This window comes from Vanessa cardui, chromosome 15 (assembly GCF_905220365.1).
Source record: "Vanessa cardui chromosome 15, ilVanCard2.1, whole genome shotgun sequence".
Classification (NCBI taxonomy): Eukaryota; Metazoa; Arthropoda; class Insecta; order Lepidoptera; family Nymphalidae; genus Vanessa; species Vanessa cardui.
Window position 1 is genome coordinate 11,944,124 of NC_061137.1, and position 27,865 is coordinate 11,971,988.

The following is a 27,865-nucleotide window of genomic DNA, read 5'->3' on the forward strand; positions in this document are numbered from 1 at the left end:
TAAATGTACATATATAATGCAAAACCCTTCAAGTTGTTCTAGAAAAAGACAAAACTTGATCGTTTACATGCCCAAGTACAGGCCATAGATGTGTTACAGCAAAGTGCAGTGGACAAGGCGTGGTCATAGGATCCAATGTTTGTAATTAGCTCATGGCGTGCTAAGCTGCTGCAGTTGATACGACATGTTTTTGTTGCACATTCGTTCACTGTGATGGCGACTACAATGCGAAGTGCAATTCGTTAGTACCGTCTCCTTATTAGTAAAGATGTTGAAGTTGAGGCGATCGTTTTGAACGCGAATTTAGTAGATACACTTTTTTTATGGAATAGATTTGCGGACGAGCATATGGGCCACCTGATGGTAAGTGGTCACCATCACCCATAGACAATGACGCTGTAAGAAATATTAACTATTCCTTACATCGTCAATGCGCCACAAACCTTGGGAACTAAGATGCTATGTCTTTTGTGCCCGTAGTTACACTGGCTTACCCACCCTTCAAACCGGAACACAACAATACTGCGTAAAGTTGTTTAGCGGTAGAATATCTGATGAGTGGGTGGTACCTACCCAGGCGGGCTTGCACAAAGCCATACCACCAAGTAAACTTTTTATTTTTTTTATTTTAGATCCTTTCATAAGAAGTGTCCTTCAGATTATACTTGTACGTACCACACGTAAAGCTGTATGCGTAGGTACCGTCCACCATCTATTAGATATTCTACCTCCAAGCAGCAATATTATGGGAGTGTTCCTATTTGCAGGTTACCAAGTTGCAGTTGCAAGGTTAATAAGCCAGTGTAAATACAGGATACATAAGGAATTCTATCTTAGTACCCAAGGCTGGTGGTACGTTGGCGATGTAAGGAATGGTAAGTATTTCTTAAATCGCCTATGTATGTGGTGACCACTTACGGTCAGATTGTCTATTTATCTATATCCCAATATATGTTATAATAAAAAAAAATGTAAGCCTGTTTATTTGGGCTTATTCGTACGTATACATAATATATTTATCTGCTATATCTTTTTAAAATAAATTTAGTTTTTATACATTAAAATTATATTTTAATGTGTTATATAAATTTGGCAAATAGCAAATTATTCGTATAAGAAAAGTGAAAAATAAATTAATTACTGAACTTACTAAGAAGTACAAATATTTCAATAAAACCACCAACCATTTTCAACGTCTTTATTCACCGACACACATGGTTTTAAACGACAATAAATTAAAATAAATCTGGTAAACTTATTATGTATTACAAAGTAAAGTAACAGCATGTAGGTTCCACTGCTGAAGGTTTCATAGGCACAAGATAAACAAGTGAAAACACAGCGATGTTTCCCCGGGTGGGAATCGGACCTTTGTAATTTAAACATAATTTTGACATACATAAAATAAAAAACGTCTATTTATTATTGTCGCACATTTACATTAAAAAAAAAACGTATTAAATACATTACTAGATGTTTATCTCGACTATTTTCGGGTATAAATCATACAAAAGTTACCCCTTATCTATCTATATATATAAAGAAGTAACCATACTAAATTCAAGTCAATCGGAACAATAGTTTTGGAATTCCCGTAATGAATCAGTTATAGGTATTTGCTTACATTTTTATCGAGTGTTAATAACTTGTAGAGGTGACCAATTACAGATCTATTTAATCACCAAAGCCTCCCTTCACGCCAAATTATCATGCTTACAAGATGTCTTAGTGTGAGTGAGATGACTAATATAAGAAAAAGAAAAAAATACAAATTAGATTGTAATAGTTAATGTACGCAGATAATTCAACGTGGAGGGGCGCTATTTCGTGAGTGAACGTAAGGCAAATTCCACTTACATATAACGGTTATAATATATATTCCCATTCTGTCCCAATCCAACTTAAATTTTGTAACATGAGTACAACTCAATCGTTACTGAGGGACAATTCTACTAATTCATAAAGGTTAAGATATTAACTACAACCGAACTGCATCTAGAACATAGTAGAATTGGAAAACGGCTTGTCGTTAACGTTTCGATTTGATTGCGATGAAGTGACAACTTATTAGTAGAATTACCCCTCAGTATACAATAGTGACCTAATTGATTATCATCCCGTTAAATTATAAAAATAAAATGTTCTCTTCCATCATAAAGGTGCTTCGATTGATTACACGACACTTTTATTTCTGTTTGAAAATATTTACTAAGCATGTACAAGTGAAACTGCGAATATTGATTTATTTTTAAGTCAATTATCGCCTTGTGTCGGAATACGATTGCGCGTGTAGTCAATTGGCCCACAGTTTTCCTTCCTTTATACAACAACCGTTTCGAGCGATAACATGCAAAATTAATGCACTAATTTATCGTTTTGAGTTTTAACATCCGACAAAAATGTATTGTATTAAATATATATTCAGAGATTTTTAACAGTATACATGGAAATTCTTGAAAGTTCTTTTAGTGCAACAATTGTTTAACAAATATTACACGATATCTAAACATTAAATTTAGTAGTAATTTATCTATCCTTATCTTTCATTATTATTATACAAAAGGAAAAATGAAAAATTATGTTTTGAAAAAATAATCAATAGTTGACTTTGCAAATTAACCCTAATAAGTGCAGTTGCAATGGGCAAAGATATCGAGAAAAGGTTGAATGAAACTGAGTTACAATAATTATCATTACAATTGATGAACAAAATTATTTCCCATAGACAACGACTAAATTTATTTACAATTACAACGTTTAAATATCGGTTATGTTACCCATCACTATACGACAATCATTATATACTAAGAAAAAAAAAACTAGGAAACCTAACGGTATAAAAGTAGTTACTTTATAGAAAATAAAAACATGATAATCACCAATGAAGAACAATCTAATTAATTACAAAAGACATTTTAAGCATTATTTTAATTGCCAGTTCTATATATTCTCAAGTCATTTCATTAAGCGATAACCAGACTTACTAACAATCATACGTTCACATTTTATAGTATTAGTAAGAATTACTAATAAATAGAAGATGATAATAGATTTTTACAAAATTACTCACAACGCAGATTCCTATTCTAGATATAATTTTCAGAAAACTTACCGTACCATACGGAGCTAAAACAAATTAAATAATTATGCACAATTTTTGCGTAGATTGTACAATTTTTTTACATCTTAAAATCAATATATTATAAATCAGAGGTTTCCAAACTTATTCCAAGATAAGACAAGACTTACAAAATAGCAAACAGGAAGAACAAATCATTCTTATCTCATCTTACGAATACTTTTCAGGATATTAATATATGAATATATCTATATTTAGTCCTAGTAGTATAAGTCCTAATAGGCCGCGTATTACATTATTATATTCTGATTGTGAAGTACACCGTTGGGTGCATTATTTGACCGTATGTACATGTTATTTTATAATAAATTTTTTCGGAATTCGAAGAACAAAAATTACAATGTTTACAAGACAGAGGTAGTATGTTATAGCGTCTTAAGTCATTTTGTGTTTCCGTGTCGTATCGAACTGCAAACATCTGTATTAAATTTGTTTTGTGTGTTAATTTTGGGACTATGAAGTAGTAGTATATACGAAAGAACATACGAAATCGACATTAGAATCGCGTCATTTGTTCTCTACTTCGGTACCGCCGAAGAGTTTTCGATACCAGCTGTCAAAATTTCACCTGTCACAATGTCCGGAAACCTCTTTGAATGATTCGCATCATTCCGCTCGTTCCAGCAGCTTCCTAACCAGTCTCCAATCCTCCATGATGTCAGAGTCTGGCAGCATGTACACCACGTAGGGCGGCGACACCGACACCTGCCGTCTCCGCCGCTTGCGGCCCCACTCCGTACCGCAGGGCCACAGGTCGACTGCGTGTCTTTCCTCCTCGATTTTCCTGATCTTTTCGAGTATTTCTTCTTTTAATTTCTCGTACGTCAGCCATTTTTCACTCTGTTGACAAAGATAACATTTTTTGTATAAATTATGCGAATCGATTGTTTGGTTGATTTGAATTTATTTGGGGGATATTTAGTCATCTTTAAAATCGTTAATTATTTCAATTAATCATCGATTTAAAACAAGAAGGCAAACAAAGTAAGTGTTGTATTTCTACTTAAAATTACACGTCATCAACAACCATTTTTCTATAATATAAAAAACTCGCGGGCAAATCGGCCACATGATGGTAAGTGGTCACCCCAGAGGCGGTGTTAGAATTATTAACCATCTCTTATATGAAATACGGGTCTAACATTCGGGGCTGAGATATTATGTCCCTTGAGCCCGTATTTTCATTGGCTCACTCATCCTTCAAATCGAAACATAGTAATAATATGTATATCTAGTTTATGTATATTTAGTTAAAAGTATGGTCTTATAGCAGTGCTTGCAAAAAGTTCCACCAACAAGTTAACAGAGATATTTGAATATTTCGCGAACAGCATACGTTATATTTATTCGTGTCATTAGTTTTTCGAAATCTAAATTTAAAAAAAAAAACCGTCAAAAATATCGTTTTATATATAAGAGCAATATATATAATTAATAATTGTGTGAAAGACGATATTATACATATATAATGTTACTTGCGAGGTGACGTCAGATGGGGAAGTATAATATAGGAGAAGAAGAGATGCTGCGCCGACTCCAAGTAAATAGGGATAAGGGGTAGGAGGATGACGAATCGATAAGAGTACCATGACATCTCCTCTCAATCTCTCAAGGAAGCTGATAGCGTTCGGGTTTAATGAGTAATTATTGTCGAAGCTCTATATTAATATACATATAGACAACATACTGACAAAGAGCTTTAACGTTCTTTTGTATTACGTATCTGCACCTACAGACTATTGTTTACTAAAGTAACTTTTTTCAATACATGAATTCGTGGAATTATTAAACACTGCAGCAACGTTGGGAATTCCCATCATTATATACACGTTCAAGTGTATTGAACGATTAAATACGAGCACGTGATATTTCTTTTACAATAGTAATATAACTAAAATCTACCCTATTGTTTCTACTGAAATTTTATAAATATTTGATGAATGAAACTTTCAAGTTTTTAAAATTAGGATAATTAATAGGTAAAGTTTTTAAAATCAACGCCTAAGAAAAGTTTTAAAACGCTCCATTGAAATTATTTTACTTTACTTTATTATATACCATATAAAGAAAATAAATAAGTACGACATGGATCCAACCTAAACCAATGACACGTATAATTTTTTATATATTGAAATTATTTAGAATATTTCCATTAACGCTTTTAATGTATACCAAACTTTCTAAAAGAAAATTCATTGTTTTTCAATAAATATGTAATTAAGATGAAATTTTACGCGACGCTTTACAAACTATTGTGTGGACTCATTAACTAATGTTTTTTCACAAACTTATATTTTTAATAAAAGCATATTTTATAACTAGATCTGCTTGCGACTTCGTGGGCGTTTGAATAAAAAAAGTTAGTTACTCCATATTATCATCAGAATCGGTCCAACCTTTCCTTTCTAGTGTTTAGCCGTAACAAACAGACAGATAAACAAGAATTGTAAAAATATGTTACTTCGGTATATACGTACATATGCATATATTTTAGTAAAAAGCGGTTTTTTTAATATAACAAAGATAAACTCCGATTGTATAATACGTATTCTAATTAAAGATTGATAAGCATTCTCTAAAAGAGGAACCATTTACTTAAGTATATTTACATTTGTATATATGTAAATAGCAAAAATAAGAAACAAAATTTTACACCAAATGTGTTCTGCAACTTTAAATATTATTAGAAGCGAATAAAACAACATTAATAATAATCACAAAGCTATCTATTATATTGCAAAGTTCCGGATGATTCTCACAGAATCTACCTAGCTCACCCCAACGCGCCGGTCCCTTCGCGGCCGCATTGTGCGAACGCAGCTTCGTCCTCAGGTAGACGTTACACAAAGGAGTCGCACAATCGAGCGCTTTTTTAACGCTTATTATCTCTTGCATCGTGTCAATTTAATGCACGTAACGATATATTTTAATTTCGTTTCAAATCTATACTAATACTAGAATTATCCCGCGGTTTTGCTCGCTTTTTAGGGTGTTGGTTGTCATAGTAGCTTGTCCTTGAAGTTCAAGTTTGCTTAATACCAAATTTCATGAAATTCGATTCAGCGCGAGCGGTTTGGTCGTGAAAGAGCTACAGACAGACAGATGGAGTTACTTGCACATTCATAATATTAAAATTGATTATAAATACGAATGAAACTGTTCATGCTTAAACCGCTGAACCAATTTTTTTTCGATAGTTTCAATCCTGGGGAGAGACCGAGGCTACTTTTTTAAATTTACTCCTCAAGGGGGTAAAATAGGATTTGATGGTTTTTGTGCTATATAATTGAGCGGGTAAAGCCGCAGGATGAGCTAAAAAGTACTATGAATCATGTAAATTAATAGTTTCTAGATTTGGAATAATGATAAACAATATAATATGCACTCTATAGATAAGCTACTTTTCCCGTTAGCATGCTAGTATACAGCGTTATCATAGTTTCTTATGTCATATTAATGTAATTACATGCTTCATAGACACGCAAATCCGTTACTATGTTATTCAATAATATTAAATATTTATTAGAAACTAGTTGTATCGCGCGGCTCTCGTCGCGATTTAGGGTTTAATTGGCATAAGAGATTATCTTTTTAAAAGTATTAAACTTATTTTATATCACATTACATCAAAATCGAATTAGTGATTTGACTGTTAAAGAACAGACACACTGACAGTAATATTACTAAAGATTAAATTTGAATCATGACTGCTAATAAGGGTTTACAAAAATAAAGGTAAATAGTTGATATTCCATTCCAATATGACAGGAAAAAAAGTCAAATAAGCAACATTTGACGACAAATCGAAGCGATGCCATTGGTTGAGAGCTCGATTAATCCATGATATTCATGGATTCATGGAGTTTTAAACGTTCACGAAACTTATCGAAATTTTGGAACAAAAAGTGGTGAAGTGCAATAATGTTGTTTTATAAATAAATATACATTAATCATAAACTCTTAGTAGTACATTATATAGCTGAGTCATTAGCAATTTGCATGAATTCCTTAAATGAAGGTTTGTTTCATTTATTTCCTACCTCCATTGGAATTCGCTAAAGGAACGTTTTTATTACATGAAAGAACACACGCCGAATAAACAGCAGGGTCGTGTAGATACTTGAAACTTACCCTAAAGTTCACTATTACATTACCCACACATATATAGCATAAATGGATTACTGTATCTTATTTAGACATAGTACTATAAAATATACATGACAAAAAGCTCTTTATTTATGCCTGCGATCAAATACAAATCAACATATGGACTAAAATTGGTCTTACAAACTTCATCAGATAAATTATAATCGATGATAATTTTAATGTGATTTTTAATTAATTGTTTTTGAGGGTCAATAGTAATTTGTAACGATAGTTTTGATTAACTTTAATAATTAATTATCAATCGTATTAATTTTCAATTAAGACGCGAAAAGCAGGTGCACTCTATTCACTTTATTCTCATAATAATATTATTAAATAGACGTAGCCTAAGCTGAAGAATAGGTTTTAAACTTTTTCAAGTATAAAATCAAGATTATAAACTCATATTATTTGAGCATACATCCTGAAATCTGCTATCTTTGAAGCAAATAAACCATTGAGCGAGTTGATTCTTAAGCATTATATCCAAATGAAATACATCACACTTGGCTGGTGTAATTTACATAACGGGATCACTGGCGTGTGACGCGAGCTTGCACGAAATAATATCTTATCTTATAAGCTTAATGTTAGATACAAAAAAATAGAAGTAACGACATATAACGAGTTTTAATATAATATATCTAATTCTATAGTATCATCAAGGACAAAATTTTGTTTAACTAAAGTAATTATGCTATTTATGACGTCATAGGAGCTTTTATTTACCAGTCCTACTTAAACTACTCAATTTATATTTATATTATTACTATAACTATGTCTGTGTGTCGCTCTTTCACGACCAAACCGCTGAATCGAATTTGATGAAATTTGGTTTGAAGTAAACTTGAACTCTAATTAAGGACATGGGCTACTTTTTTGCTTGGCACATGACAAACAACAGCTTACAACGCAAGCGAAGCCATGGGTGGCTACTAGTTGGTAAATATATGAGTAGGCGAAGGCGTCCTCTCCTATAAGTTGGCTTAGAGGCCATTTCACCATGTTATTAAATACCTTTTGTTTGTTCGTTACATATTTAGAATTCATAACCTAAAGATGTTTTGTTTCTTCGATGATCACGAGATGAATCATAATAATAACAAAAATTATGCGCGTGATAATTCAGTGTTTGCCCGAATTTGAACTCCACAATGTATCCACGAGCGTTGTGAACACGTTCATCCGCCAAGTCATCTCGGGTTTTGATAACATTCAGACACGATTGAGAGTGCTTTAGTTTTTAATATAATTTAATTTCATTATTACATTCAATCTGACAAAGTATTAGCTAGTAATTAAATTCCAAAATACCTTATAAATTTTTTATCAACTAGAATATGTCTCTTCCCTGTCTAAAGTGTACGGGGAAATAACAGATTTCTTTTTAAATATGATGATGATATAAGGAAAAACTCACGGAGATTCCGGACTATGAAATGAAATACTGTTTTATAGTTGTCGTGTTATGAGTAAATTCATATTATGACGATAACAAATTACCTATGCCATTAGTGTTATAGTTTTTATAACATAATATCGTCAATTCTCTGTTCAATTTTGTTCTATACAATTTTAATATTTTATTTATTTCAGCTTGAAACATAGATATATTCAATTTGATTTTCTCGTCCATTACAATAGTTTATCTTCGCGAGCAACGCATAGCGAGGCGTACAAAGGCAGGGTTTACATCGAACACTTGTCGTGTGTCGACACAGAATGCGCGGGCGCAACGAAAGCCAACATGGCCGTCTTCCGGGAAACGCGCGAGGTCGCCGCGCCGCTAACGGCCGCCATTTTGTTGGGGCAAATTGATACGTTGCATGATGCACCGCTTTAGGATTACACACGTACTTTGCGGAACGAGTAACATACATATATATACATATAATCGCATACAACAGAGTCGAGTCGCCACGTGCAATAAATTCCAAATGCACGAATATTGTGTAGATTACAATTATACTATTCAACATTGTATGAAGTTTAAAATATATTTGTAAAATTGTTGTAGTATTACAAAAGTTTTTAGAGCTTCCTAGGTACAGTTGAAGTCTATAGTAATTGTCTCTATGGCTAAAGTTTGAGCGAAACGAGGTAGTACTGCGAGGACAAGTTAGCTTAAAGCATTTCGTCTGTAGTAGAATAATATTCAGTTGCATTGTTTACTATTTACAGATTCATAGTACATACTTATGATTTATTCTTAAAGGTTTTGACTTAATATTATTAATGGTGCAATACTGATACTAAATATACTACAGAATTTGTTTATTTACGACATCACATTACAAAATTCTAAAATTATCAGTATTCCTTTATTATATTGACCATGTTTTATATACAAAAAAACTTCCACTCGAATCACACTATATATTAAAAAAAAAACGCATCAAAATCCGTTGCGTAGTTTTAAAGATTTAAGCATACAAAGGGACATATGGACAGAGAAAGCGACTTTGTTTTATACTATGTTGTGATTACATGGTATATACTAAGTAAACAATGAATTAATTAGATACTATAATCATATATGTAACATTTTAGTATTATCAATTTCGTTCAGTTTATGTAATAAGGTTTTGAGTTATTTAACATTTCATAAAATGATGTTTTACTGTTCCAAAAGTAATCATTATTCATTCGTCTGGCTGCTTGTAATGAAATATATTTGAGTTATGAACGCTGAGGGGAAAACAGCGCCGAGCGAGAGAGGGAGTCGCGTTTTCCTTGTCTCGCGTCCGTGAAGTTATAAAACCGGAAATATTTTTAAAGAAAGTTTTAGACATTTTCTTTTAACGACGAAATCTTAATAAGGATTATATTATTCATTATAATGGGGGAAGCGTCTGAATTTATATATTTGTTTTAATCATTTAGAACAGATTTTTTAGGTTTTTGAATGGTAATTGTAAAACACAAAACTATTCCAATAAGATCGTTTATTATGTAGAACATATATTCATTTGACGTAACGAAATATTGCTGTTTACTATTTATTTTTGATTTGAGTGAAAATGAATAGTATTATTTTTAAATAGTGTAGGTAAATTTGTCGAATATTTTTATACATATGTAATAGAGATCATATCATATTGATATATAATATGAATAACGTAATTTTGTATAATGATTTGACTACAGCGCCACCTATTGAATCCTGGCATAGATAAGCACCATAGACAAAAAATATATAATGAAATAACGTCATCGGTCAAGTTTGATTGCACACACATAAACGATGATATATATATATATATATATACAAATATATGCGTAAATATAATTAAAAATAATACCGGCAGTGAGTGTAGTAATCAACAATTATTTGTTAATACATATGTATATCGACAGTTAACGATTAATATAGCAACACTTGATGTACTAGGTAATATAAAGTAGTTTTGGTGTTTTGTCATTTCTATCGGAAATTCGGTTTAATTTGCTTTTCATTTTGTATTCGCTTTTGTTGCTGTATTTAAATGCTTTGCGCGTTCCATCAGTATTTAATACTGAAGGTAACAAACTGAAGTAAAAACTGATAATAGTAATAACCGACTTTGATATATATATATTTTCAAACAGATCTTATCATAATACGTATAAGATTAACTCTTCTCTCTTAGGTAAACTTAATTCACTATCGTGCTTTGTTATATCTTAATTATTATTTATTGAAAATATATCTGATGTAAACTGACAAAGGAGTCACGTGATGTGACTCCTTTGTCAGTCCAGATGTAAGTTTTTACCGCGGTCCATAGACATTGGCGTTATAGTAAATATTAACCAACCCTTACATAGCCAATGCCACCTTTAGGCTCTAAGATGTAACGTGTCTAATTACATTGGTTTAACCTTCGAACCAGAACACAATAAATACTGCTTTTTGACATATATTTGATGAGAAGGTACTTTTCAGAGCTTACTTTTTCCATGCTTGTCTAAATAATATTTACATAGAATTATTAAATAATAATCAAAGATAGTTAAATGTCCAGAACTGTATATAAACTACGTTCATAATATTAAAAAAAAAAAACATATCCAGTGTGATTTGACCTTAACACGATTTAAAAATAGAACATTGGTGTATAGATTTACATTTGAGTGATTAAAATTAACGATCATTTAGAAAAACGTTGAATTGAAAATAATTGAATTATTCTAGACATTCACGGAGGTGTAGCCGTTGTCGTGGGCGAATGTAAATTCAGAGCGAGCAGAACATCCGATAGTAATGTTTATTCATTGTCGAACTAACCTTTGAACTTCGACGAACGACTCGTGTTATATACATATATTTTTATACAAGTACATAGCACGCTCGCTTCCATTAATATATAACACATCTTTGGGCAGATATCATAAGGAAACTCCTTTATGGCCTCTTCAGGCGACCTTTCTCTTTTTCTATTTGTATATATGTTACAGCCAAAGTAATAAATCTGGATATTATGTATAATGGCTAGCCATTTTGCATAATATCTACTCAATTTGGTTAAAGTGATAATGGACACAAAATTAATCACATTAACTAGCTATTATATATAATATCTTCGATGACGTGGATAGTGTAATAAAACACGTAGGTATGTATTTAAAATTATATTTCAATTTGCCTTAACTAATCATAAAGATTATTTAAAAAATTAAAATAACATAAGATAGTAATTTCACGTAAATTAACATTTTTATAAAATTATTTAACTTTAATTTATAAAGTAAATTTAAAGCTCACTGGCTATAAAACAAAAAAATAAAAACACAGGGATCAACACCCAGTAAAGACAAAAATAATAAAGTTTTTAAAACGAACTGACATTAATTAACCAGGTCATAATTATTATTTATTCTTACAAGTAAGGCTCTTGTGACATTTTGAGTTACACATGAGGTTTGACTTTTTACATTTACACCTATTTGAAACGCATTCTCTAGTACAGTTGCAATGCTGACATCTTTGGCCGCCAAGATGTGACTCTTTTTTTGCACATTCCCTGACGGCAACTTCATGTTGAGGAACGGTATCTACTGTAAAAAACGTTTCTTTGCAGACAGTGAACTGATTCCTTGCGTAAAGTTGAAGATGAAGAGAGGGAGGGGTAACAAGTCGGCTAGACCGTATTTATTACTTTGACTAACTTTGACACGTTATTATGAATAATGTCCAGACAAAGTGATTAATTTATTACTTTGTCTAGTGAATTTGGCCATTATATATAATGACCAGTCATTATGTATAATAGCTATTTAAACACTATGACTGTAACATATATACGACTTTAATTTATGTTTCAGTATAATATCACATACAGATTTTTTATTAATAATTTTATTTTGTTGGATCTAATTTCATTACATAGTACGTATAAACAAATTTGTTATAATCTTACAGAAAGTCGAGAAAGAGTCGAGATGGCCCAGTGGTTAGAACGCGTGCATCTTAACCGATGATTGCGGGTTCAAACCCAGGCAAGCACCGCTGATTCATGTGCTTAATTTGTCTTTATAATTCATCTCGTACTCGGCGGTGAAAGAAAACATCGTGAGGAAACCTGCATGTGACAAATTTCATAGAAATTCTGCCACATGTGTATTCCACCAACCCGCATTGGAACAGCGTGGTGGAATATGTTCCAAACCTTCTCCTCTAAGGGAGAGGAGGCCTTTAGCCCAGCAGTGGGAATTTACAGGCTGTTGTTGTTGTTGTTACAGAAATTGGAAAAAAAACTTATAATTATATGTATACAATACACATTACGTCCGTAATCCGTATACTCGTCACTACATAGCGGGATGGAAAACGAATCTAGTAACTGACTGAAATATCACCTAGTTTATAATCATACTAATAACGGGAAAAAACTGATGTAATGAGGACGATAGAACACAAATCATACATGTTGCAAAAAAAGGAGGTGCGACAAAAATTGAATATCCTACTAGTGGCAGATTTGTAAATCCGCCATTGTGTATAAAACAAAGTCGCTTATCGCCATCAATCTCTGCGTATGCTTAGATGTTTAAAATTAAGCAACGTATTTTGATACATTTTTTTTAGATAAATCTATTCAAGAGAAAACTTAGTAGAGAAACAAAGTAATTTAATTCTGGAATGTTCTTACAATGTATATTATTGTAATTTATGAATTAAATTTAGTTTAAGCATTAGAAACTGGCCTTTGGATTTCTGGCTTTTCTTTTTCTACATTTTACAAAGTTTAAACAAAATCGATTCAATGATGCATCAAACCATATAATGCGTACAAACACAAGAACTTATAGGAATATAAATGCGAAAGAATTTGGTATGAAGCAAAATTCAATACAAAGAAAGGAAATAGACTCTTTTACACCTAAGACATAGTCTCCCATACTTAGATAAAACCCTTGCTTTCCTATTTAAAAGAGAATTTAAGTTTATATATTTATAACTAGCTGTGCCCGCGACCTTGTACGCGTATCAGTTATCTGCCAGTGAAAGTCCCGTCAAAATCGCTTCAGCCGTTCCAGAGATTCGCCGAAACAAATAGACAGACAGACAGACAGACAAAACCGGTAAAAAAAATTATTTTGGTATATGTACCGTGTATAGAAACATACGAACTGAGTAAAAAAAGTTTTAATATTACAAACATATACTACAATTTTATTATATGTCTCATGGGCAAATAGGATGCAAATAACTATTAAAGGGAAGAGACTCAAGAAGTACGACTCAAGGCTTTAAAGGGCCAAAAATCTATACCCTCATTTTAGAGACATCATAACAAAAAAACTTTAGCACCGCATACCTATTGTTACTTGATTATTTAAGATTACCTTGCTAGCCACAAATCGAATATCTATATTAATATATTCGCGCAGGTCTACGATAGAACCTTTCGAAACCTATCCACAATTATAGATCGTTAATTTTTTTTTATAGTTGAAGACATATGTATGTATGCAAATTCCTACAATCGGTATATTTGGATATTAAATCCATAAATTAAATGACATGACAGTTCAGGCGGATGTTCAACGTTTGCTGGTGCATTCAGATAACTGTGTTCCAAACAATAATTTCGTACAGAAAATTATAGTAAGTTAGTATATTTATATTTGCTTAGTCTTATTATTTTTCTCGAGCGAATCCGATTTATTTTGTTATTCAATTATTATATATTTTTTAGTAAAGCGTAATTAGATACTTCGGATCTGAAGTTCAGAATAAATTTCTACTTTCTGAATTATAACTAAAATTACAATTACAAATTATTATAACAGACTTATTAAGTTTTCGATTATCGATCCCGTTGTTATAGAGAGCTTAGCGCGCTGTTTGAAACGTTATCACGAAACCTTTAAAGTTTTTGAACAATACATTCAACAAAATCTTATACATATTTTGGGATACAGTAGTTCCATAATTTCTTTGAAGACGGCTATATTTAGCTGTGATCCTATACATTATAAATACCCAGCGCATAAAAAATATAATATAAGGCAAATAAAGCCCAAGTTCTTTCTTGGAGTTCAAGTTTTCCTCATACCAAATTTCATCAAATTCTGTTCAGCTGTTTGGTCGTGAAAAAGGGAAAGACAGACAGACAGAGTTACATTCACATTTATATAGATTTAACGATTAAGAGGTATAAAATATTTTGACTTATCATATACGTAACAACGCAATGAAGATTCCAATCCACAAATTCGCAAATTCAATTTAATAAGAGTGAAATCAATCAAGTTCACACAAGCATAAAATAAGCAGTAGGGCTAGAGCAACTTTGTGGGGACAAAATCAAAAGTCATCGATCGGTTTAAAGTTATAAATTTTCGGGTGAAACTAACTCATCAGGTATATTCATTTTTAATTTTACCGTTTCATAACTTTAAATAAATTAGTAAAGAAGGCATTTTGAATACAAAATTATACAGACGATAAAAATAGAATGAATACTTTATTGACTTAAATGCAGGATATATTACATACATAATGGTAATTAAATAACATAACTGTATTTTTAAATTTTTAAAAAGAGTAACTACTGAGTTTCTTGCCGGTTCTTCTCGATAGAATCTAATTTCCGAACCGGTGGTAGCTTCACTTAATATTGTTTTAAAATGATGATTCTAAAGGGCCTACTTGAATAAAGTATATTTTGATTTTATTTCGATTTATTTTCAAAATATAATTACTTGACATAGTAAAAGAGCCAATATAATTATAGCCACAAGGGATCTTAAGTCTTAGATCCCTGGCATTGAAGATATAACAATAAGCTCATTATTTCTTACACCTTCAGTGGTGATCACTTCTTACAGGTGACCAACATAAATAAACATCCTCGTCTTTATTACCTTATTTATATGTATTATTTACCCTTACGTATTAAATTAATTAATAATTCGTTCAGTAATCTCTTAGCCATGATTTGTGACGTCACATTTTCAATATAGAGCATATCATGTTCATTAAATTAGTTAATTCCTTTGATAACATGTATACGCTTAAGATATCTTGACGCTAGTGCTAACAGGAACTGAACCAAGATTTTTGAATGAGCAAACACTCCAACTGATTAATCCCAAACGCCCATAGACATTAGCAATGATAATATTATTTAAATTACCCATCCCTTACATCGTCAATAGACTACCAAATTTGTGAGCTGAGATGTTTTGTCCCTTGTGCTTGTACATTAGCTCAATAACTTCAAACCGCAACACAACAACAACACAACAACGTAAGGCATGTATAAACAAGCATTCATTTCTATATTATATAAGGTTAGATCAACGTATCTAATGTTCTTTATGTTATGATAGGAAAGAAATACTATGACTATAAAGGCGATGTTTTTGTAATGCCTGATTGACAAAATACCAGTTAACTAATACAAATAAAATATGTACCAGAATATGCAACGTGTTTCAGTAGTATATAATCATATTATATAAGCACAAGTAAATGCGCTCCCTTCCTATTCCAGAATATTGTAAAATTTAAAAAGTCATAATACTCAGATTCTGAGCCAGTGTAACTACAGGCACAAGGGAAATAACATCTTAGTTCCCAAGGTTGGTGGCATCTTAACGATATAAGGAATAGTTAATATTTCTTACAGCGTCATTGTCTATGGGTGATGGTGACCACTTACCATTACGTGGCCCATATGCTCGTCCACCAACATATACCATAAATAAAAAATAAAAAACAAACTCTACAACGATTTCAATAACACATCACTTATCTTCCATTTCAAAGATCCAATAATGAAATCAAATCAAATCAAAAATATATCTATTAAAAAAATCGTCATCCCAATCCGTTGCGTAATTTTAAAGATCTCAGCATACATAGGGACAGACAACGGTAAGCGACTTTGTTTTATACTATGTAATGATATTTTACTCACGTAATGTTGTTTTAAAGAACATTTTCAGCAAGGTTTTTACGTAACGCTGACTGTGCGGTTTAAAGGAGGTGAAAATAGCTGCCGGCGAACACCTGACTACTTACCCTCAACCCTGCTTTTTTGCCTTTACTGTCGGTACGTTATATTCTATTTATAGACATTATGTTGAATATTTTTTTATGCAAAATTAAAAAGTAATCTGCGATGGAATGTCAATCATTTCAAAGGTTTTACATAAAATTACACCATTTCTTTTCGTTATTATTACTTACTTGAATGAAGAGTATGCATAATTTATTGATATTCAATACTGCATATTACTTATAATACCTGATTCGATGATTCGTTAGGACGTTTTTAAAAAATTGTTAAGTCACGTATGAGACTTAGACGGCTCGTTAATAGGAACTCCAAAGCGATAGGTTATATAGCATACTGAAATAATTTATTAAATATTTGAATCCGCTATTGAGGTCATTAAATTTAAACCGTAACATTACATTACGTAACCACGTATCAATGCTAAGTCCTCCTATCCTTGTGAAGTAAAGTAACATCCTGTAAATTTCCCACTGCTGGGATAAGCCCTCCTCTTCCATTAAGGAATGGGTTTGGAACATATTCCACCACGCTTTTCTAATGCGGGTTGGTGTAATGCACATGTGGCAGAATTTCGATTAAATTAGACGCATGCAGGTTCTCCTCACGATGTTTTCCTTCACCCCCGATCACGAGATGAATTATAAACACAAATTATATAAAGCACATATATATAGTGGTGCTTGCCTGGGTTTGAACCCGCAGTCATCGGTTAAGATGCACGCGTTCTAACCACTGGGCCATCTCAGCTCTCATATGACGCCCGTCATATACTTAATTTGGAGGTAATTACATAACGGTGCTCCAATTTGAGTTGGTGGATATACATGTGATAGTACGATATTATCTTCATCGTCAAGCAATACAAGAATTATAAACATCATTTAAGTACATGAAAATTATTTGATGCTTGGCTGGTATTAAATTAAATATAAAATTCGGATAACTTTCCCTTATTCTGTAATCGAGTTTCTTTCAACCCACATTCGAACAAAGGATCATTATTTAAAAGCTATGTTAAATTAATGGACAGTCGTGGAGCTCTATGTGATCCAACTATCTGTTACATTTATCGCACTAATTAATCGTAATCGAGTTGATCATATTTTAAACTGAATCCGTTTATTTACACAAATAAAATTCACATTTAATTTTAAACAACATTATTAATTAATTATTACTTTGTTTAAATTGATTATAATGTGTATAAAATGAATTTAAAAAACAATGTACGAGTCTATTGAAAAAAGAAAAATCGCATTTGATAAATGAACTTTTACTTACTTAAATTATAACTTTCTTCTACATTTGAACTACAAGTATTGCTGAGTATTGTTGTGATCCGGTTTGAAGGGTGAGAGGGCCAGCGTTGGTCAGTCATAAGACAAAATTATTGAACCTTAGTTAACAAAGTTGGTGTCTAACAGTTGTGGTGACCTCTTATCTATATATGATCCAAGCAGGTAAAAGAAACTTTATACATACGAGTAAGGGGCTATGTCTATAGGTTGTGATCATTTACCCCAGCCATCCACTTGCAAGACAAAAAGCAAATGTTATATAAGCACTTGCAAGGACTAAATAATTGTAAAGTCCAACGGTTCAAAATGTAGATTTCATGCAGAAAAAATGACATTAAAATTAGTAGTTATTCTTCCATCTAACGTACATATATATACATATTTGATATACAATTTAATCCTCATATATTAAAAACCGAAGAGATCTGGTCGAGTTTAGAAGTAAAGGCAGTGTACCTAACACATGTTTTAACTCACGCAGGCAAAACCTCGGTTAAAAAACTAGTAAGTTATGTTCTATTAACAGTTGCGTAAATAATATAGTCAATTAAAAAAATATAAACGAAACAAAGACGCCGGTTGTAATGATAAATTTTATCGCAACTCTGATTAGGTTACTGCGTTTTCTTTCATTGTTACATATACTTAAGAAAATGCCATTAAATTCAATAAAAAAATCTCCTGAATTTAATAATTTGAACTAGTAATAATTTCTAAAGATGCGTTTATTTTATAATATTTTACTAATGATGAAACACCAAATCAAAGTGTACAATTAAACTGTATCTAATGTTTTGTGTAATATTAAAATTGTTCTCGTAGAATTACATTCGTATATTATTTTTTTAAGATAGTTTATGTGTATATTCAAAAATACTGTATGATATGATTGATAAAAAATACGTTAAAAAAATAATGGCAAAATTAAACTCCACGGCGGGGAATCGAACCCCGGTCTCCCGCGTGACAGGCGGGGATACTTACCACTATACTACCGAGGATGATGTGCGTTGTGCTAAAATATACAGTCTGTATCAACTTGGGCGAATAAGACATCCACGTCATTTGTCGCCAACCAACCTCGCATAATTTACATACTATCAATATATTACGTATTTATAATATGCAACATTGTAACGGCTTTTATATCCACTATGTGTTATAAATATAATACATATTTACATATATAAAACATTACATTTATATTTATTACTGTTTTCAGGTATGGTATTATTAATAAATATATACGTTTTAGTTGTCACCCGGGGCTTCGCTCGCGTTTTAGGGCTTTGATTGTCATGTATTAATCAAAAAAAGTAGCCTATGTCTTTCCTTGGATTTGCTTCATAACAAATTTCATCAAATTCGGTTAAGCGATTCGGTGGTGAAAGAGCGACATACAGACAGACAGACTCTCACATGTACAATAAAAAGTTGATACATAAGATGTATAGGATATAACTAAGCAACATAGATAAGAAATACATACATACATAACTTCAGATATTATTTGTAGCAACTTAGTTACTTGTCGTTTGAAACCAGTACAATAAAGTACATATATACAGTCTCATATTACATAATTATGTTAAAAATAGTTTCTGTCATACTATACAGTATACTTCTAGTATACGATATCCACTGAAAACAAGCGTCGAGGTATATTTTTCAACATCGAACCGACTTGTAGCCAATTCGTTGCGTAACACTGCGCAACAAATCGGCTATAACGTCAAACCATAGAACTAATACTATATTTATATTTAAAAAATATGTATATGTATGTATTAATTTTTAGTATGCAATTTGCTCCTTAACCGATGATTGCGGCTTCAAACCCAGGCAAGGGCCACTATATATAAGTGCTTAATTTGTGTTTATAATTCATCTCGTGATCGGCGGTGAAGGAAAACGTCGTGAGGAAACCTGCATGTATCTAATTTCATTGAAATTCTGCCACATGTGCATTCCACCAACCCGCATTGAAACAGCGTGGGGGAATATGTTCCAAACCCTCTCCTTAATGGGAGAGGAGGCCATAGCCCAGCAGTGGGAAATTTACAGGCTGTTACTTTACTTTTACTTTTATGCAATTCGTATTACATTGAAGAAAATAACATCTTAAAGACAAACAGGGCGTGAAAAGCTTTGTAATAACAAAATATGTAAAGTAACATTGAAATAATTCTGTTCCTAAGTATTTTTTTTTTATATTAGTTTCAAAACAATCCGTATGTTACCGTTGTAACTATGTATATACAGAGTTCGGTGTTACTTATTATGCAACTAACAACATCAGTCTGAAAACAGGATTATCGAGGTGGCGTAAGCTCAAACCCTCCTCAAATAAGAGGCCTTCATTCATTCGACTGAAGTCCCAATTATAAAGTACAAATTTATTTAAAAGATAAAATTCTCTATTTTTGTCAATACCTGTAATCTATACTTATACCAAAATATTTTTTTTACAATTTTTTTTATGTCTATCTATTTGTCTGTTTCGGCTCATCTCTGCAACGGCTGGACCCATTTTGACGGGATTTTCATAAGCAGATAACTAATGTAATAAGGAGTAAGTAATAAGTTAAAGTAAAACCTGGACCTGACCAGTGTATTTCATTTACATATGAATTTATGATTTATTTTTCACGTATATTTATTTATTTATAACCTTTCTTCAGATAAGAAAAAAGCTGACTCATGGAGTGACTTATAAAATTTCAAAATGAGTCGGAAAATTTAGCTATTTCACGGTGATTATTCGATATTTTTTCCTTTAATGCTGACTTACCTTAGTCAGAAATACGATTCAATTAAAAAATTAAAATTGTAATTTTTAAAAAATGATAAAAATATATTTACAGAGCATTGTTTAGCAAGGTTTTACAATTCGACGTGATTTTCTTTCCGTTGTTCTTGACATATATTTGCTAATAACAGGAGTGCATATGCAAAGTAGGTCACCTGACGGTCAAGGTTTCTTGAATCCATATATTGGTGCTGTTTGCAATGGAAAATATTAACTACATCACTAATGGACCACTAATAATAAGATCTAAAGTTACTTGCTGGCAGGGATTTGCGATAACCCATCTAGACCAACGACACATAAGTTATCGTACCACCAAAGAGTACGATATGTTCGGGTTTCAAGGATGAGTGAGCCACTGTAACTGTAGGTATAAAGGATATCTTAGTTCCCAAGATTACTGGCGCTTTGTAAGTAATAGTTAATGGTGGGGGTGGTGACCGCTTACCCTTAGGTGGTCGATGCACTGTCGTACTCATCATTAATTCCGAAACATATAAATACAACTTACGTACCAACTTATGTGTTCTGGGTATATTCATGGTAAGAAACGTATGTCAACAGAATTATATCTGCGTTTTGAACTATTTAGACAGATGGCAGAAGCTGTTTCTTCGAATGTTTCAGTTATTTTTTTAAGCCGGAACATAGAAGTACTAGGTATTGATGTTTTCGTTAGAATAATTGATATGGACTGCCCAGACAGGCTTCCACGAAACTCTAACTAGCTATATATATTTATTTCTATTTTACGAATTGCAAAAATCTATATAATGCCTGTTCTGATCTATGACTTCACAAACGTAATGCTTTGTTGCACTTTAGGTCTGATAATCAGCTTCTAATTAAAAAACAATGATCACATCAGTGCATTACGAATTCGATTATTTAGCAACAAGTGTAAATATACATACACTTAAATAGGTTCTCGTGGATATGGTATAATTATAAGTATCACTTAAAATTGGTAATAAATCCAGCGTTTAATACGCCAATAGACGGTATGGGGTATGGCGTGAGTGAGTCCAATTGAGCATTTCACGTCGTGCCTAATTAATAATGACTACGGAACGTGTGACTAACTTCACCGCCGACATCGGTCGCTAGAATGGGAGCAGAGTATTCACTAACAAATTAAAAGGGGTAGCCTATAAACGGATTAATTTTTTTGTATATTTTTTTATATTATTTTGATAATCTAGCTTAGCTTAGCTTAGCTTTTCTAAGCTAAAAGATGAGTTATTATTTCTTGATTTGCAGGCAGGATATAATTAAAGTGATGAAAAAGAATAACTTCTTTTCTTCTTCGAGTAAAATCGAGATTTCATACTATATTCCGTTACATGTAATTCAAAAGTAAAGGGTTCACTTAAATAAAGAATATTTTTATTTTGAAACATTCTTATGATTCAAATGAAAAGTGTTGTTGGGTATTTACGTCCTAGGTTGGATTGACATATTTCAATTTATGTACACTATAAAAAGGTAAAAGGCCACTGGGTAATAGGTGAAAACCTCTTAAATACATAGTAAAAGTTATAGTGAGAATTATAAGTTAGCTAAATATATACGAGGTGAAGGTGATAGAGTGACATTTTCCAGACAGATTTGATTGAGCTCAATCCAAATCAAAATAAACTTTATTCAAGTAGGCTTTTACTAGCACTTTTGAATCGTCATTTTACAATTAAGTGAAGCTACCACCGGTTCGGAAAAGTAGATTCTACCGAGAAGAACGGGCAAGGAACTCCTACTGAGTTTATTCTTTTCTAACATTTAAAAAATACAAAGTCATGTTAGTTAATACAATTATTTAAATTAATATATTCTGCTTGGAAGTCAAGTAAGACCGAATAACTACGCAGGACACATGAACAAGAGTGTGGGCATACACAGGTGCGAACTCTATACTTTTATAATACGATCGGAAGGAAAATCCGACGAGTCCGATAAAATTCAAGCGCTATACGGCCTTTAGTTGCTTTGCCGAGACACGAGAGTGACCACACTTCCGGCCTCTATATTCCGTTACTCATAATTTTTCGAGAGAAATACCTCTTTAATCAAGAAAGTCTTTTTTATCAGATTCAACACTTTAATTTCGTATTAGTTTGAGCCTCAGCAGTCAGCATATGCGGCTTTAAATCTTTAATAGGAACGACTAGATAAAGTTTATACCACCTCGCTGCTGTGAAACATGCATATTTAATACATTGAGATAAATTTCAACCGATATGTAGGTAGGTTTAATGTTGTGCTATGGTATTTATAATGTAAATGATAGTATATAATGCATTCACAAATACATTTTAGAAAGAAGCTCTTCTAAGTGTTATTTCTAAAAAAAAGTAAAATATGTAATTGTTACCAAGATTTAGTTTAGTTAATTGTTCAAAATTTTATCTTAAGCAGTTGGTGTGGAATTGGTTTAAACTGTAATTATAAGATTGGAGCCACACATACTTTTGTGTGAAGATAAATAAAAGCTTGTAAAATCAGTATTAACATGAAACAGATCGTTCATTTCACAGCATTTTAAAGCTATTCATCACTCTCGTGATTCACGATACGTAAACGTGTTCCGTATAAAACTGTGAGTCAGGAGGATTTACGCAGAGGAGTCGAGTCAGTGGAATGACGTAAGAATCAAAGATATCTCACCTTATTCTGTTTAGGGGTGTGTGTAGTGTAGATGCCTGTGTATATTTTATAAGGCAAATCGGTGAGATTTGCTCATCGCCAGCACTTTCTAGATCCAATTATCTTTCATTAAATAATAATTGGATTGGATCTCTTTAAATTTATAATACATGATCAAATTTTAGGTTTACATTTACGAATATGTTTCTTAATAATAGTTATAAAAATTATGATGACGTAGTACTTTTTTTTAAAACAAAACAATTTACTATTTGATAAACGCGCAGTTTCGTTCAAAATGTTGCAAACTTGATATAAAAATCTATAACTACCCAAATTGATACGAGAAGCTGCAGACAAATCAATCGCTTTGAGTTAATTATTTACTAAAGTTTAATAGTCTCAACTTAAACGTTTATATGATTTAGTTTAACATCAATCATCAATATCATCATGGATTTATAATTAAAAGAAGAAGATAGCATAAAAGAAACAGAAGTACCTACTACACTTTATGACTTATCACAATTCTTTCTTCTGTTTGGAAAGAAACACTTGTGTACACACATCGCTTCATTGCTTAATTCATCATCCCTTAAACTAAATTAATTGGTGAAGTTGTTATTCCTCTGTATTGACCTTGCAATAAATATTCAACGATATTATTTAGTCTTGTCAATAGACGTCTCATCGTGTTTTCTCCCGAAGCCTTATAATGGTCATTCTTAGTGTTAGGTAGGTAGGTAAAACGAACTCATTGCAAATACTACTTAAGAACATCAATGCTTAGTTTTGATGCGTCCTGGTTGGAAGAGTGAGTAAATTACTCCCAATTCCCCAATTCAATTTAATCCTAATTTCGACACATCTTAGATACTCTCGTTCCTTGTCCCGATGTTGATGACCAGTGGCCACATGTCCGTTTTGACAGTCTGCCCCAATTATTAATTTAGAAAAAATCTATATATGACTTAGTAATAACACAAAAAATTCTCGAGAAAAATGTACAAATTAAAACGTGAATACATAGTAGATATTAGAGATTTAAGAAATTTCATTCGAATTGGTAAAAATGTAATATATTTATTATAATGAAACTTACATATTGAATATTTACAAAGGCTTATCAGTAACGGACGTGATATCAGAGGAGATCTCGATACATTATCAGATATCATTATCTCTTGAGTGATTATAACCTGCTTTATCCGACGTAGTTCGTTTTTTATAGTTTCGTTACTTATTCGATATTTAAATAATATATATTTTTTTATTAACATGTTTGTAGTATCGTCGATTTTATTTGTTAAAATGATATTAATTTAAATATTATTCTTTTAGTAAACCATGCGAAGCTGTCTTTGTAAATCTTCTAATTTACATCAAACTTATATCAGGATGCGAAGGTTTTATAATATTGTTATATCTATATAGGTTTTATATAATATTATTGAAGTTTTGCTTGGTTTAAATTTGAACTAATTTCATGACAAGCCATCATATTATTTTACGTTAAATCCGGTAGTTTAAAGCTTAATGATTTATACGATAATTATGACTAATAAATTCTACTGTTTCAAAAAATATTATAAACATAATAATTTTACATATTGCTGTCATTAATCTCTATGAAGGATGTAAAGTTATTGGTGTATATTTCATGTACAATCTATATAAGTGAAAAAGCCCAGTAAATGTGTATGTGTAAATCTCTGTGCAAATTCCTCTTGAAGCTTAGAACTTTATTCCGTCCTAACGTTTTGTTTTAATGCGATTTCATGAATATACGTTTGGCATACATTCGTCAAATGCATCTTTACAATTCTGTCTTATCACCGTCAAAAAATAGAGTATACACACATGAAACACACTTGTGCTTGCCAAGATTTGAATACGGAATCTTTGGTCATCGAGTAGATTAAATACGTTTTTTTTTTTTAAATATAGTATTTTATACTTTTATATTTTGTGAAGTACAGGCTACAGTAGTCGTTCACAGGTTTCTAAATATAATCTAATAATCTAATTCACATTACACAATTAAGAAGAGATTATTTGGATTTGTATTGAGTAGAATCGAAATATAAGACGTGATATTTTACATGTAATAATTATAATTAATCTTGTTCAGTACAAAAACGTTTTAATACGGCGCTTTAACTTGAGTGAATTTAATGTAAATCATGATTTACATTGCTGTTATAATAAGCCTTACTCGAAGACGAGTGCTTTTGAGTTGTCAATATCGGCAGAAAAGACAGCGGTTTTCAAGCGTAGGTTTTTAGGGTTCTTTATAAACTTTATATTACATTACTCTTTTCTACTTTGTATAGTTAATGCGTGTTTTTTGTTCCTATTTTACGCGTTCATCCTATATCATTGATATTATTAACAATTGTTACTGACGTTAGACTTATTGTAGAGTATTTGAAACCTGTTTCTATTTCGGTTTGCTTTGGAGATTTTCTTGACAGTTTTATGTTTTGACCCGACCCAGAATTTTTATCCTCGGGATTACGACCTACATACCAAAATAAGTTTGTGATAACATAAGTTGGCTAAATATAATGTATAAATCTTTGTTTTAAACTCCCATGCTTTCATGTTTGTACAAAATCGTTATGATAACGTATTTTTTTTAAATAATCAATTTTTTTTTATACTTTTATAATCTCTTCTTTTTTTTTAATTAAAAATTGTAACAGGATTTAAAAGTGAGATGTTAAGCGTCCATTTTCGGTCGTAAGGGATCTGTTTACGCCTTTTATTATTTTCAATAAAAATATTTTTCTACACCCTACGTATTACTAATTATTTGTGTATTTTAGTATTACATTGTCAAAATACAAAATAATAAAAAAAAATATACTATGTTACAAATTCCAAAATTCAAAATAATCAACTCGTTTTAAATATGTTTATTAAAATTGTACCTTACTCAAGCATATATATGTATTATATTAATTATAGTCATTTTCTAATTTATGTAAATTACCATATTTTCTACGTCATTGAGCTCGTAGCACCGGTTAAGCTACGAGACTGCTACGAGCTACGAAATTTATCGATCATTATTTTTATGAACGCAATAAATTCGTGTATCGTATAATTCCGTGTAATAAATATAACGATAGACTATTATATAACATTTGGATAGTCCTGTAGTAATAAGGTCATGAGCAAGGATGCAACTATCTATCGAAGTATGATATGAGTTGATATAATTATAAACTTATTTATTAATATCTATTTATCAATCGTCTTGAAGAATATTAAGAGGTATAAATAATATTTCTGGTTCGCAATATTATATAGAATAGCAACAATATAATACAATATTACATATACAAATAAAGTCAAAGATTGAGCCAAAACAAAATACTTTATTGACACTTATTGTTGTCTTGCTCGGTCTCCGCACACGGTCGCAGCGAATAACCGAAATAGAGAATGTTATATAGCATACAACATTTCTCAATATATATTTATTTAGTGAAACTAGTTTTAAAGCTATAATTCTGTACGTTAAGAAAAAGAATACGCGTCAATTATTATGATGCGCGCGCAATGGGGTGACATAAAAACTACATAATAAGTACATGAGTTCCTTGCTAAGCCGTCAAATAGCTCGAAATAGACAACTTCACATCTTGTCTTATTTACTAAAGAGTAAATTTTATAGTAAATGTGTATATATGAATGATTCAAGTTTTAAAGTGAGATAATAAGTAGCTTATTTTTATTGAAGTAAATATAATTTATTAAGAGCATTAAATTCAAAAACAATTGTTATTACGTCGAAAGAGTAGAACTCTTTACACGCGTTTGTTTTTACTAGTTATAAAAACGCATTACGCGTTTCCCCCACGGTGGGTGCTTACCGGTGTCCAGGACGACCCTAATACACTGGAATACCCATTAAAAACCAGCGGTACCCTCTCCGTCTTTTAGGAGGGCGCCACTGGATTACTTTCAATGTGCTACCGTGACGAAAATACTAGTAACTTAATCTTTAAATCGAAACATAACAATACAAATTATCCAAACACCAGTTTGGAACAATTAATGAGTGCATGGTACCTAGATCCCCATGTTCAAAGCAACAAGTGAAAAATTTATAAATGGTTAAAAACAAATAGACATATGTTATTTGTACACAATATTTTATCTAAATCTAGATGGAATCTAATACAATGTACATAAGACTCCACTAGAAACACAAATTGAAGTATACCTCTTGATTTTCAAGTACTTTTAAATCATCATCATCGACAATCACTATATAAAGTTTATTTACATCTAAAATCACTCGATTCGTGTG

General features: G+C 31.6%; 1 protein-coding gene and 1 non-coding gene across 2 annotated transcripts in view; both read right to left on the minus strand.

The window, feature by feature from the left end:
• Positions 1-2,808: 2,808 nt before the first annotated feature.
• The window catches only part of LOC124535799 (breast cancer metastasis-suppressor 1-like protein), a 128,327-nt gene continuing 103,270 nt past the window's right edge, over positions 2,809-27,865 (minus strand). The window contains exon 4 of the mRNA XM_047112154.1: positions 2,809-3,979. Within this exon, the coding sequence (XP_046968110.1) occupies positions 3,746-3,979 (234 nt within the window). The 3' untranslated portion in view covers positions 2,809-3,745. The remainder of the gene's footprint in view (positions 3,980-27,865) is intronic.
• On the minus strand, positions 19,025-19,096 carry Trnad-guc. The gene has a single exon. It is a non-coding gene; the product is annotated as a tRNA-Asp (tRNA).